The sequence below is a fragment of the Bombus vosnesenskii genome, unplaced genomic scaffold (assembly GCF_011952255.1).
Source record: "Bombus vosnesenskii isolate JDL3184/JDL3185 unplaced genomic scaffold, Bvos_JDL3184-5_v1.1 scf7180000013272, whole genome shotgun sequence".
Taxonomy (NCBI): domain Eukaryota; kingdom Metazoa; phylum Arthropoda; class Insecta; order Hymenoptera; family Apidae; genus Bombus; species Bombus vosnesenskii.
Window position 1 is genome coordinate 3886947 of NW_022882930.1, and position 12645 is coordinate 3899591.

Consider the following 12645-nt stretch of genomic DNA (forward strand, 5'->3'; position numbering starts at 1 on the left):
AGTAAACAGATTTAGGAATAATTGATTAAGACGCTGCAACCACTTTGTCTACAGCAACGACCTTGACTAACCTTGAGTAACCGTGGTCATTGAACCCATTTCAATAACGCGAAAGAACTTATTATTCCATGAGAAAAAAGTAATTTAAAAATTACCTTTACGAAGTGTAGGAATAAAAATAACTAAATTCTACCAGCATATACACCTTTCAAAAATCGTTAAACGAACTTAACTTATACAATTGCTTAATACCAAGAAATATTTTCAAAGACATTTGTATAATTTGGTATACCGTAACTAATCTAAAAAGATACATATATACATAAATATCTGTATGTATATATTAAATACACAGATGAATAAATAGAAAATATAGAAAAGAAAAAAGTGATTTTAGCAAAATATTCTATGCAGGTGTTGCTCAATAAGGCTGTGGACGAGAGCAAGGTCTAGAGGGCTTGCAGTGTTGCCACGCTTCCCAACCGGCTTTCGTGTAAACAAGACATATTGCGGCAACATTGTGCCACGTTTCGGGTAACGTGGCATCATCTCGTGTTACCTGGTGTTTCGAACCCATAGAACCTTTAGACTGAAAAAATCCGCGAAAGCAATCATGCTGCAAATAACTGCGGTCCTTTACTGTCATTTCATATGCTAGAGTCGACGCTTCGAACATGCTAAATGTTCCATTTGTTTGAGCGTTAACTATTCGTACGATGTAAAATATTTTCGAAGGTTGGACAATTTTATAAATTTTACAATCTGTTAAACATTCTAGAAATGCAGATATCAATTTTACGTATCTGTCACTCTTGCTTGTATCGCTTTCTGATAACTGTATTCAATGAATTATAGGTTATGATACGTTATATGTAGGCTGGGAATTTCTATGCATTTATGGTAAATTTAAAGATGCGGGAATGCATGGAACATCCGTAACATGGAAAAATATATAAAATCTTCCAAATACAGCACCCGTTATAATATCTAATAAGCGAAAGAAATTTCTCTCTCTCTACTCTTTTAGTTATCTTTATGAAAATATAAATTTACATAAGTATCTGCAGTCTAATTACGTGTAATATTTTATATATAACAAAAAAGGGAGAAAAGATGTTATATTACAACTTTCTAATAAAGCTTCGAGCAACTTACGCGATATACCTTTCTCATTTACAAAATAACCTCGCAGAATTTTGTTCGAAAGAAGTAAAGTCACTTATATGATGTCATTAAAAGAATAAAGCAAACTGTCACGATGTTAGAATCACCCAGCTAAAAAGAATTGAGAACTTTTGCCGATTCCTTTCTGAAACACGAACGAGTAAAAAGTGTTCCAACTTCCGCTGCATGTTATTAAATCCCAGGTAGCGTTTAGTGAGAAGCGTTACGCATACACGCTTCAAATGACAGATAAATCGTATAGATACAAACTATATACACGGTGTCGCAAGTTTTTACTGCAAAATACTTGTCATTAATATATATTGCGTGTATGAGTATATAAATAAGAATAAGAGAAAAAGTCATATAAATGTGGGCCTGTAAATCCTTTATGAGGAAATTATAACAAAAATACGAAATAACCAACTGGTTCCTCGTTGGCGCAATGGTCGACCGAACATTAACCTCAATGATGGACAGGTCGAGAACCGATTCTTTGCTCCTCAAGATCACCAGATATCACGCTACCGAATTTTTACACGTAGGGAATTTTGATGGAAAAAAATTTATTAATCAAGGATTAATATAAGAAAGTCCGTGACGCATTGCTTGAAATTAAAGAAAATGAACAAGCAATTCTTAAATGTAATATAACCAATTTCTCACGAATGTTAATTCATAACGTAAAAATAGCGTTCGTACATTAAATGACATTTTAACATGGATATAGAGTAAATATCCCTAGTCTGTTTCTACGCTTTATCGAACAAAAACACTGGCTCCTTGTTATTCCACATTTTTGTTAGAGACTTTTGATAGAACGTTTCTAAACCTATACGTATACACTTTTTTCTCATTCTTACTGACAGAATCTGCTAATTTATATCGTTCTACAGAAAATACCTAGGACACCCTATATCGTTGGTAGTACAGGTTCGAATACATTTCACATAATTTATTCTTGCACTGACCTTAATAATTCCTCGCGTGTTGAAACCACGCATTACTTCCACTTTCATGCTTTTAAATATATTTAACATACGAACGCTAAAAATATTCTCATTTTTATTGTAAAAGAATGTTCTACATAGTTTTATCTCTTGTAGCCTTACGTAAAAAGGAAATAGCGCGGGTTAACAAAGAACAGTAGACGCTAATGGACGCATATTGTTCAATGACACGGATAGTATTCGTCTTTGTACAATCCGATACACAATGGAATGTGATACACCTTTCGTTCAATGCACATCCTTTATCCAGTGTCAGCATTCGAACTATGTAGTCGTATACAGAGTGTCCCAGAATTGACGGTACACCGCGACTAAAAAGAAATCGAAGAAGAGGAAAAGAAGAAAATTATGTTTTCTTTCTTCGACGCCTCGTTTTGTAGAAAATGCAATCTGAAAACTGATCGAATATCGGTTCTATCAGACAACTATCGATGAAGAACGTGTCCAATGTGGCTATCGACCGAGTGCCCATGACATCTATTGTGTATTTCAAAGTCGATTTTCTCGAGAACGAAACTTTAAACGAGGAAACTTTACTCTACATTTTTTTCGCTTATCTTTGTTGGTAAAGCAGTCTTTCGTCCAGTTGCATTGGGTTGGCAACTAAGCGATTGCGGATTTTTTCATTAGATGGTATCGACAAAAACCGCAATCGCTTAGTCGCCAATCCAATACGATTCTTACTTTGTTTAGAGTCAAGCAAATGTATGTACGTGTAGTGGACGAACTTTTAAACTCGATTCTCTCGAAAACGAAGCGTCAAAGCAAAACAATCTGTTTTCTTTCCTGTTTGATTTATTTTTGCACGCACGGTAACTTTCCGCTTAAGCGTGCCACACATTCTGCAACACTATATCGCCAATGGTACTAAAGTTATACTAATTATATAACGAGAATCCATCCGCCAACTTTGCCCATTGAAAAAAGCATCTTGAAGCTGGATTTCGTAGGTTTGAAGTTATCGAACAAATTTCATCGCCGCTTCGTTCAATTTCGGAGTTGCGTGTCAATCGAACCGGAAGCAACCGTTCTCACTTTCACTGGTTTTAAAAGGACGAGGCCTGAATTTCGCGCTGCCTACCCGTTCTTTTCATGTTCCGTATAAAACGTTTAACTACTTAACACAGCTCGTAATTTGTTCTTTCGCCATTACCTCACAATACCTCGACGACACGTTTCAATCGTCGCTTCGTTTCATAATTTCAATTTATGTTTCGCATCTTACGGGATAAATGGCGACCGATCGCCCTTATCGCGTAAAATACAAAATACAAATTGAAACGATGATACCAGTTTAACGATGAACGCATCTAACGAACAACAAATTTCACAATTATATTCTAAAAAGAAAAAAAAAAGAAGAAACGAGCAAACCTAAAGACATCAAACGCTAAAAATGTACGGGGTGCAGATGAATTCTGTGCACTGAGAACATCAAAAGAAAACAATACGATCGTTGCATCGCTATCGATTAACCAACGTCTTAACATCAAGTGAAACAGCGAGACCATTCAAAAATGAAAAGTAACTGAAATCAACTAACACTTTCTATTAAATACGAAAGTGTAATACGTACGATGTAAAGGATCTACGAATTTTAACATTTAATAATATACAAGTGTCTGGTGAAGAAACTTAAACTCGGTGATTACGGTCTAAAAATTCCGCATTCCTCTATATGTTCCTTCGCATTCTCTGGCTTGCATCGATTATGAGGCGTGGTCGCTTCAAAGCAGTGCTATCAAACTTCGATCTTAAGAATAACGGAAACTGCGCAAATTCCCAATACATATATATATGTATGTGTATATATACATATACAGGGTGGTTGGTAACTGATGGTACAAGAGGAAAGGGGGCGATTCTACGCGAAAAAAGAAGTCGGAAATGTAGAATAAAAATTTTTCGTCTGAGGCTTTGTTTTCGAGAAAATCGACTTTGAATTTTGGCTCGGTACGCCTGCACTTTATCGCGTCTCGTTATAACGGATCTCACTGTAGATCGTTGTCTCGATGGAAAAATTAGAAAAAAAATTGTATTCTATATTTTCGACTTCTTTTTTCGCGTAGAATCACCCCCTTTCCGTTTGTACCACCAGTTACCAACTACCCTGTATATACATACGTATACACAATAACGTGGAAAAGTTTCTGGTCAGATTTCGATCTTTCGCTTATATGCCAAAAGCGATATTTAAAAAATCCTGAAAGATTGACATTGGGTACGATTGTCGTACAATCGTGTAACGTTAATTAATTCCGTTGTATCCTTCGGCACATTTTCGACCGAATCGTATTATTTCAGCGATAGAAAATTTCTAGGTTTGCGAAAGATACGAGAGAATTGCTATTGATGTTTCGTTTCAACCGAAGACTACAGGGAAGCGAGGTTACCAGAACTGTTCCTTTGTTCGATTCTACGGCGAAATATGTTTTCATAATGTTAAAACTGCTCTTTATCGTAACATTGTGCGTACGTTCCACTTCTACGAAACTTCGTTAATCGAGTCTTTGAATTTAACACGCTCTTTCTGTTCTTTGTCGGCTGCTATTAAAAAAGCATATCCTTCCCTGTCGTGAATCGTGGTTGAAATAAAAAGGACAATAAAAATCTACTTATCGTGTTCTTTCCCTGTGATCTTCAATCGTATTTAAAACATTGAACGTCATTTGAAGGTATTCTTCCGCAGTTGAGAGCAAAGCAAAATCGGGACGTAGCAGAGTTTAAAGTCTTTAAAATATCGCTTTCACAATATAAAGTGAAAAATCCATCTGACCGGAAATTTGTACACACTACGATATATATTATGTAAATATTACGATATTATATCAATATTATATATATATATATATATGAAAGAAGATAAACATAGAATATAAAACTGTTAAACGATATCATAACCGATGTAACGCGTTTAAAGTGAAAGTGAGATAAAAAAAAAGAAAAAAAAAAGAAAGAAGAAATGCCAATTGTAAGACTATTTTGACATGTATCTCGTTAGCTGAACGAGTAGGTTACAAAAAATACTTCCCACAAGCAACCGTGTTAAAGATGTAATATTAAAAAAAAAAAAAAAAGAAAAAAAGAAAGAAAGAGAGAAAGAAAAAAAAGATAAAAAAAAATCTGTCTGCAAGAAGAAAGCACCTGCGCTGCCTAAAATGGAGAGACGCGAGAGATGTGTTTGATGCTGTTAGCATGCCACACAGCTTCTACAACTTACGTTGTTGTGCGGTCACAAGAAGAGCCAGTTACAAAGAGACAAAACCAGACGTCGTTCTTGATTACAACATTCACAAAGCAGGGACGAACAGATCAGATCAGGTGACTGCTTATTATCCTGAAATAGTGGAAAACATTGTTCTTTCACCTATATATAATTAACGCTACAAAAACGACTTGGCATTATAGAAGAGAAACTAGGAATATCTCAAAGCCACTCCATTGACTTGGATCGTGTCGAGTAAAGATATTTATGCAACTTTAACCCTTTCGTTAATGAAACACGCGCGCGTACATCAACGCGATAATTCATTGGCGGAGAGAACGTCTCTTCCGCTGTTCGTAAACCAGTGAGAACGTAGAAACAAAGAAGAAAGCTAGAGTTTCAACGAATTTACAAATATACACATATATTCGTAACTGTTTTCTTTCTAAAGCAAAACATTCCACAACCTTGGTCCTTGGTTCAAATTACACCGTAGGTTCCTCGGTTTCACGAAGTTTCGTCGTAAGATCGCGATGGAGTTACAGGTTGATCGTACAATAGAAGTTTTCAAAGCGTTAAAAGAAACTTACCTGCGGGCGCGTATACCAAGAACCTTCTCAATCTGAAAGTTGCCATAACGAAAGGGTTAAAAGGCCTACCGTACGATACAAATGAAAGAGTAGATGCTTCTTAGAAAAAGATTATTAAAAGAAGTTCAATGGCCACTCGTATTTATAACAATTTGCTGACAAGCATCGGCGTAAACGTGGATGGATAGCCCATCGGGAAAAATTCGACGCTGATGTTTGCTACTGCAAACGTACCTGCTTCGTCGTACACGCAGATATCGTACATATTGCCACCTATGCTTGAATAAATCGAGCATATACTTTCTTCCTCTATGTGCGAATTCGACTTTCGAACAAGGTGCTTCTATCTCGTGTATTACACTTAAATACACGCTAACGTCTAAATGTACACCACATTACTGTAACTTTCATCCGTGAATCAATCTTCGAACGTTCACTTTATACATAGCGCTTTATACAGCCTGCTCGTATGCGTGTACGCGTGCACTTTCATCTCAAGAATGATAACGTTTTAATAACTACGTAATTGCGGAAATTGAACTTTGAATAATTTTCAGTGAGGACGACGTAAAGTGTTTTTAATAATTTATAATATAAGACCGGTTAGATATATTTCAACGAGAATTTAAAATGAAATATTTCAACAGAAGGGGTATAAGGGGGGGAGAAAAAAGAGACTTTCATGAATAATTCACGGTCTTCAAAGAAGACCAAGAAGTGCAAGCTGTAAGGAAAATAAAGGACTGGTTTTACTTTTTTAAATGTATGAATACGACACGTAGCGCATTATATACATAAGCTATTCGGTCCAAATCGAGTTTTACGAAGCACGTAGCGTCTATAATACGGTTCTATAATATTTAGTTTTCCAATCAAACATCGCGCTAACTCTAATGAAACTCTTGTAAATAATCGTTGCAGGAAATGGTAAAGGAAAATATATTCTAAGAGTTCAAGGGTTAGCGACTCGACTTCTTATACGGCAACTTAATATATATTTCTTTTCTTTTTCTCTTTTCTTTGCTTAATGTGCTCTTGCATGCGAGAGAGAAAAAGTGCGCTTCTCGAACAGGATGTCACTGTAACCTACTTTTAGTTAAAACACAAGCAGAGTTAAAGGATGTATTTTCAAAGCACGAAATAAGTTCAATAACTTGACCATTTTCGCAATTTTACATTCGACGCATGTTGTATTTATAAGATAACGTCCCTTCACTCGGAGTGCAGCAAAGAAATATATTTTGGTAGAAAGAATATTTATTATGTAAAAAAACGTTTGAAATACACAATTTCTCCCGTCCTCGAATAAATTTCGTAAATTCGCCAAATATACCAACAAATGTTCACACACAAAAAAAAAGAAAAAAAGAAAAGGAAAGAACATAATAAAAAAAAAAAAGAAAAAGAAAGTACAGCCATGGATGAAATAATTAAATTAAAGTGCATCTTTACAACAATGATGGAAATGATACAGAAATATTCTATGTACAATTTATATACAATCTATATACAATTTATGTACAGTTTATCGAGTAAATAATCGAATATACAGGGTGGTTGATAACTGGTGGTACAAGCGAAAAGGGGGTGATTCTACGCGAAAAAAGAAGTCGAAAATGTAGAATAACAATTTTTCGTTCGAGGCATTGTTCTCGAGAAAATCGACTTTGAATGTTCGCTCGGTACGCCTGCACTTTACCGCGTCTCGTTATAACGGATTTCACTGTAGATCGTTGTCTCGATGGAAAAATTAAAAAAAAAATTTTATTTTATATTTTCAACTTCCTTTTTCGCATAGAATCACCCCCTTTCCGATTGTACCACCAGTTACCAACCACCCTGTATTATAAAAATAACAGGAAGAATTGTACCAAACTACGTCGAATTGACTTTATACAGGATCCTAGCGTCGAAGCACGCGTTTCTGTAAAATCTTGTTATTTTCTCAGTATTAATTTCGCTGCCATAAAATTTTCCAATTAATCTGATCGGTTCGTTTGGTACCCGGAGAATGCAAATTAACTACTCCTGCAGACACGAACATTTCTTCAAACTTACAAATTTCCCATTTCCTACTGCGCTATATAGTTGCTATTTTCTTATAAACAAATTACATCCTTCACGGAAAAGCAAAACTAACCTTAAAATCGATTTGTCATCGTTAATCAATTCCATAATTATAGAAATTTTCAGTCAAAACGAATAACCCGGTTACGAACTTCGTTTACACGATTAACAAATTACTTATTTGCTTATATCGGCAGATCTGGATATTCCGAAAGTGACATTGGACAGCGTGGATGGAAAAGGTCTGATAAACGCAGTCCCACGTTTCTTTCCATCTTTCTTTGCTTTTTTTTCACCTCCGTCTCTTCCTATATACTTTCGTCCCTCCTACTCTGTTCTACACTTCCTCGCCTTAGTCCCACCTTCCCGATCATCTTTCATCCTCCCCTCCAATCGCGCAATTCTTTCGTCAAACGGCTAATATCGAACTATAACGAATCAATAACCACGTTCGTTTCTTCCGAATCGAAGAAATCACATATTCGAGATAGCTGTTGGATAATTGCACGCTAGAAACTCTTGTTTCTCTGTGTAAATTTGTTTTTATACGGAGGAGAAAGTACAGAGGAAAGGACGTACAGAAAAATAGCTAACATCTTTTTACGTTTTCGCTGATGTTCGAAAGTGCATCGATTCGTTGAAACTTAATTTTGTTAACTTCTTGTAACGTTGTATGTACACGCCTCGATATTTTTTTAAGACATCGCAACGAGAGAATAAATTGGACGTTCCGTTATATGCAAAGGCGATGTAATACAATCAAAGGGGGCTCGTTTAATCGCAAATGATAATTCAGGCACGCGCATAGGAACATAAATTAACCGAACAAAGCGTATATTTAGTGTTATGCAAGACGAACATGAAATAATAAGAAATTAATTATGAATCACTCGTCGAGATTTCGCGGTAATAATTAAAAGAACAACTCTTTTCTCTATGTTAATTTTTATGTGTATTTTTCTGAAGATTCCTTTACTGCTTCTTATATATTTAAAAAGAAATGTTGTAATATATACCTCGTGCATGTACAAGTATGTGCACATTATAAATAAAAACTCTTTTTCCGATGAATAATGTATAGGAAATAAAAAGACAAACGGAATCTTTGAAGGAAATTTCTCAATGAAATTTTTTCACAGTGAAGACACACCTTCCTGATAGTTTCAAGAAATACTGTTATTCTACGTTTAATCTATTATTATACTGCATTCAATGTATAAAATGCGAAGTACATAAAGATTCTCTTATGAACAGTATATATATATCACGCACAATTTATTTTATTAATCAATACCGAATATCAATTAAAATATCAAAATAAAAAAATAAATAGAGTCAAGTAGTTTTTAAGCATTCAAAATTCCCGCATTTATTACGTTATACGTTCGAATGTTGACCAAATAGTTAATGACAATTTTCAAATCGCACGTACACCAAAAGAACTGTCACAAAGCAGAAGTCACAGAAATACATTTTTATGTTTCCATTTGCCTGATTTGCTCCGGAGAACGAACCTTGTATTTCGCTCAATGTTACGAATGCGAAAATATTCAAGCAGCTTCTTTCAAGTAGAAGGGGAAAGGTTCAAATACGTTTGCTGGTTACAAGCAACTCCACTTTCTAGCTTTATTATTCCCTACGCCAATTCTGTAGAGCATAGATTAAAAACACCTGAGGATTTATTATCTTCCATTCTATACAACATTCTTGAATTTGTTCGCCGCTTTCTGTATTAATTGTGACTCGTGAAATTATACGAGTAATTTTCAACGCTAGATAAGTCTTAATATTGTCAAATCTAGTAATCAAATAGGAAACTTATGAACCGGTTATAATTTTTCTTTTACCATCTTTGGTACATATATCTTATTCTAAAGGACAACGTTAACCAAACAACGATACGTAGCTCGAAAACGCGTGAAACATTAAACGTATTGTAAATAGTTACGTAAAGCTTAACGATTTAATGCAAAATGTAGCAGTGAGTATAGTTTGACCACTGAGTTAATCCATCCGATAGATCATAACGTCACTCCAATAACTTCGACTCTTTCCCAGTATTCAAATATAGAAATTCATCCGATATTACATTCGATTTATAATAAATTTAAAAATCAGTACATTTCAAAGAGAGAATGTGAAATAATTGGCAAACACAGCGAAATGAGCGCGTGCGCAACCTTACAAAGAAGTTGAAAATCACGTTCTAATATACATATCCTTTCTTCGAGGAATTCTTTGTGATGCCACTCGATTAACAAACGTAAACAATGCTTTTCTATAAGATTATACGTGGATGGTCGATTCGTATCGAAAAAATATCGCTTAAGATGGCTTAAGAACGTATTTGGCTTACCGCTAATGCGCCTCATGGCGGCTCACGACACGGCTCGTATCCAAAAACCGACGAGGTGGTCAATCCAGCGAGGTATGTAAATCTTCCTGTTCGCTATAAACACCATGCCACATGTACAAACACCGATCATCACCTACGCCATGCACACACCGATTCTGGAACGTAAGGTTCCCGCGCCATTGCCCACTGATGAGGCTTTTCTCGAACAAAGAAGATAACCTGCCTCCTCCGACACCGTACTTTTCCCTGTTACGTTAACGCGAATAAGTAACCAGTCGCCTCGAGAATGACTGACATACTGTTAACCGCGATCAGAGTGATTCTCTCTACGCGGCGACCAACGGATGCACTGACCGAATGTGTGGTAATTTTAAACGTACTTGAACGCGGGTGAGAAACGGCGACCAAACAGGGTATAAACTACTCCATCACGATTTCTCACGTAGCACTGTCGTCCTCTAGTATCCAATGCCACCGCCAGAGCGCTCGACCAACCGGTAATGATAAATCTCCTCCTTGTATGGATTTAGGTCCCCGAGCCGCACTGTTGGCTTTTTAAATCCATTCATTCTATCGCGTTTTCTGTACATTGTTTTCCTGTATTTCTGGTTGATATAATGTCGTTACGTTAAACTATAAATGTAAAGCGTTATATAGAAAGATTTACAGTGTGACATATAGGATAGTATATTCGCTTTGTATGTAAGCCATACAAAAGGCAAGTTAATCAACTGAAATTAAAATTCTCTTGCCATTATTAACAATATTAATCCTGCAAAAGATACACATTTATAAGCCTATGCAGTACGATAATTAACGCATAATTTAAATAACAATTTCTGAAACAACTTTAGAAACACTTTAGAAACAATTCAGAAACACTTTTACGTTTCAACTTTCTACTAATTAACCCTCCTATTAAATTATAAATAGTTTTTAAATATTTGTTTTGGTATTCAATATTTATATATTCTACACCTTCTATGAATAAAGTATTTTAAAAAAAGAAGATATCTGAAGAAATACGAACGTGAAAAAGAAATAATCATGGTTAAAGTCGAAAGTAACATGAATGTAAGCATTGAATGTATATCATATATTAGAAATTATTTGCAAGAATACAAATTTAAATATATTAATTTCGGAATATATATAAATTGATTTATTTAATCCTCGAGGCCTATATGTATTATAATTATAGCAATAATTTCGTTACTAAAATTTGTTTATAAAAAGGAATAAAATACATGTCATAAATAATTTATATGTAGACTTCAAATAAATAAATGTTTGAAAGGTAGCAATTACGTTCTTGTACTACATAAAAGATGATGTAAGAACAACACAGTACAATAGAACTAATTATACTTAATTACCTTGTACCATCGACTTGAGTTTATGAGCACATATGCGCGTGCATGCACAGATATAATGCGATGATATAACCATATTACCAACATTTGTATACTGGCTCAATCGAAAGTAATTGTACTAATAGTTTTGGTCTCGCATCTTATTTAAGTCAAAAGTATTCTACCATCTACTTAATGTTAATAGTATATTCCTCTTTCGTTATAATTCAATGTAAACGTGAGTTATACATGTTCTTTTTAATTGATTCACGAATTATAACGAAACAAATGATTTAACATAAGTGTATAACATAAAAAATTATTAATTCTGTATAGTCTTATAGTATTTTTTTCAAACCTAACAATTTCGTTCACCTAAGATGATAATTGTAAAATTTGTACATTTCAGCAATTTAAAAATTTAACTATAAAAATATTGTTTATACCAATTTAAATAGCATACTCGACTGCTACGTTTAATTAAAAATACAGAAGATGATAGGTTCAAAAAATTAAAAAGGTAGAAAATATTTAAGATGTTTTGTATTTCTAAAGACTTAAAATTAAGCTGTAAGAAATTAGTAAATGATATTTCTCCTATTCGTTTATGTATGGTTCTTTATTGGCTAGGAAAGTATTCCGATGTCATTTCTAGAAGAACAGCGTAAAAGGAGTGGAACCACATGCTTCGCAACGAGATCCCGTTGTACAAAGTCAAGAAGTCAATGAGCGGTCGACGTACACTATCGTAGTATCGGTAAAGTACTACGGTAGGCTTTACAATAAGTACTGTCGAAGCTGGTAATAGGGTGACGCTGTACGGGGTTACCATGACAACAGACTGTAGGCTTTTTCAATCTCTTCCCTTCTGCCAGCATTAGCCCTTATACTTCTCTCCCTC

At 34.8% G+C, this 12645-nt stretch overlaps 1 protein-coding gene across 2 annotated transcripts in view; it reads right to left on the reverse strand.

The window, feature by feature from the left end:
• Positions 1-10826, reverse strand: part of LOC117231513 (caskin-1) — a 49532-nt gene extending 38706 nt beyond the window's left edge. Inside the window, exons 1-2 of one of the 2 annotated variants that reach the window (XM_033490026.1) lie at positions 10393-10826; positions 5395-5511 (exon numbers count right to left, since the gene is read on the reverse strand). Coding sequence is in view for 1 of the 2 variants with exons in the window: in XM_033490025.1 (XP_033345916.1) it covers positions 10393-10408 (16 nt within the window). In the remaining variant the exon portion in view is untranslated. The remainder of the gene's footprint in view (positions 1-5394; positions 5512-10392) is intronic. The other variant, XM_033490025.1, reaches the window with a different exon arrangement.
• Positions 10827-12645: the final 1819 nt, after the last annotated feature.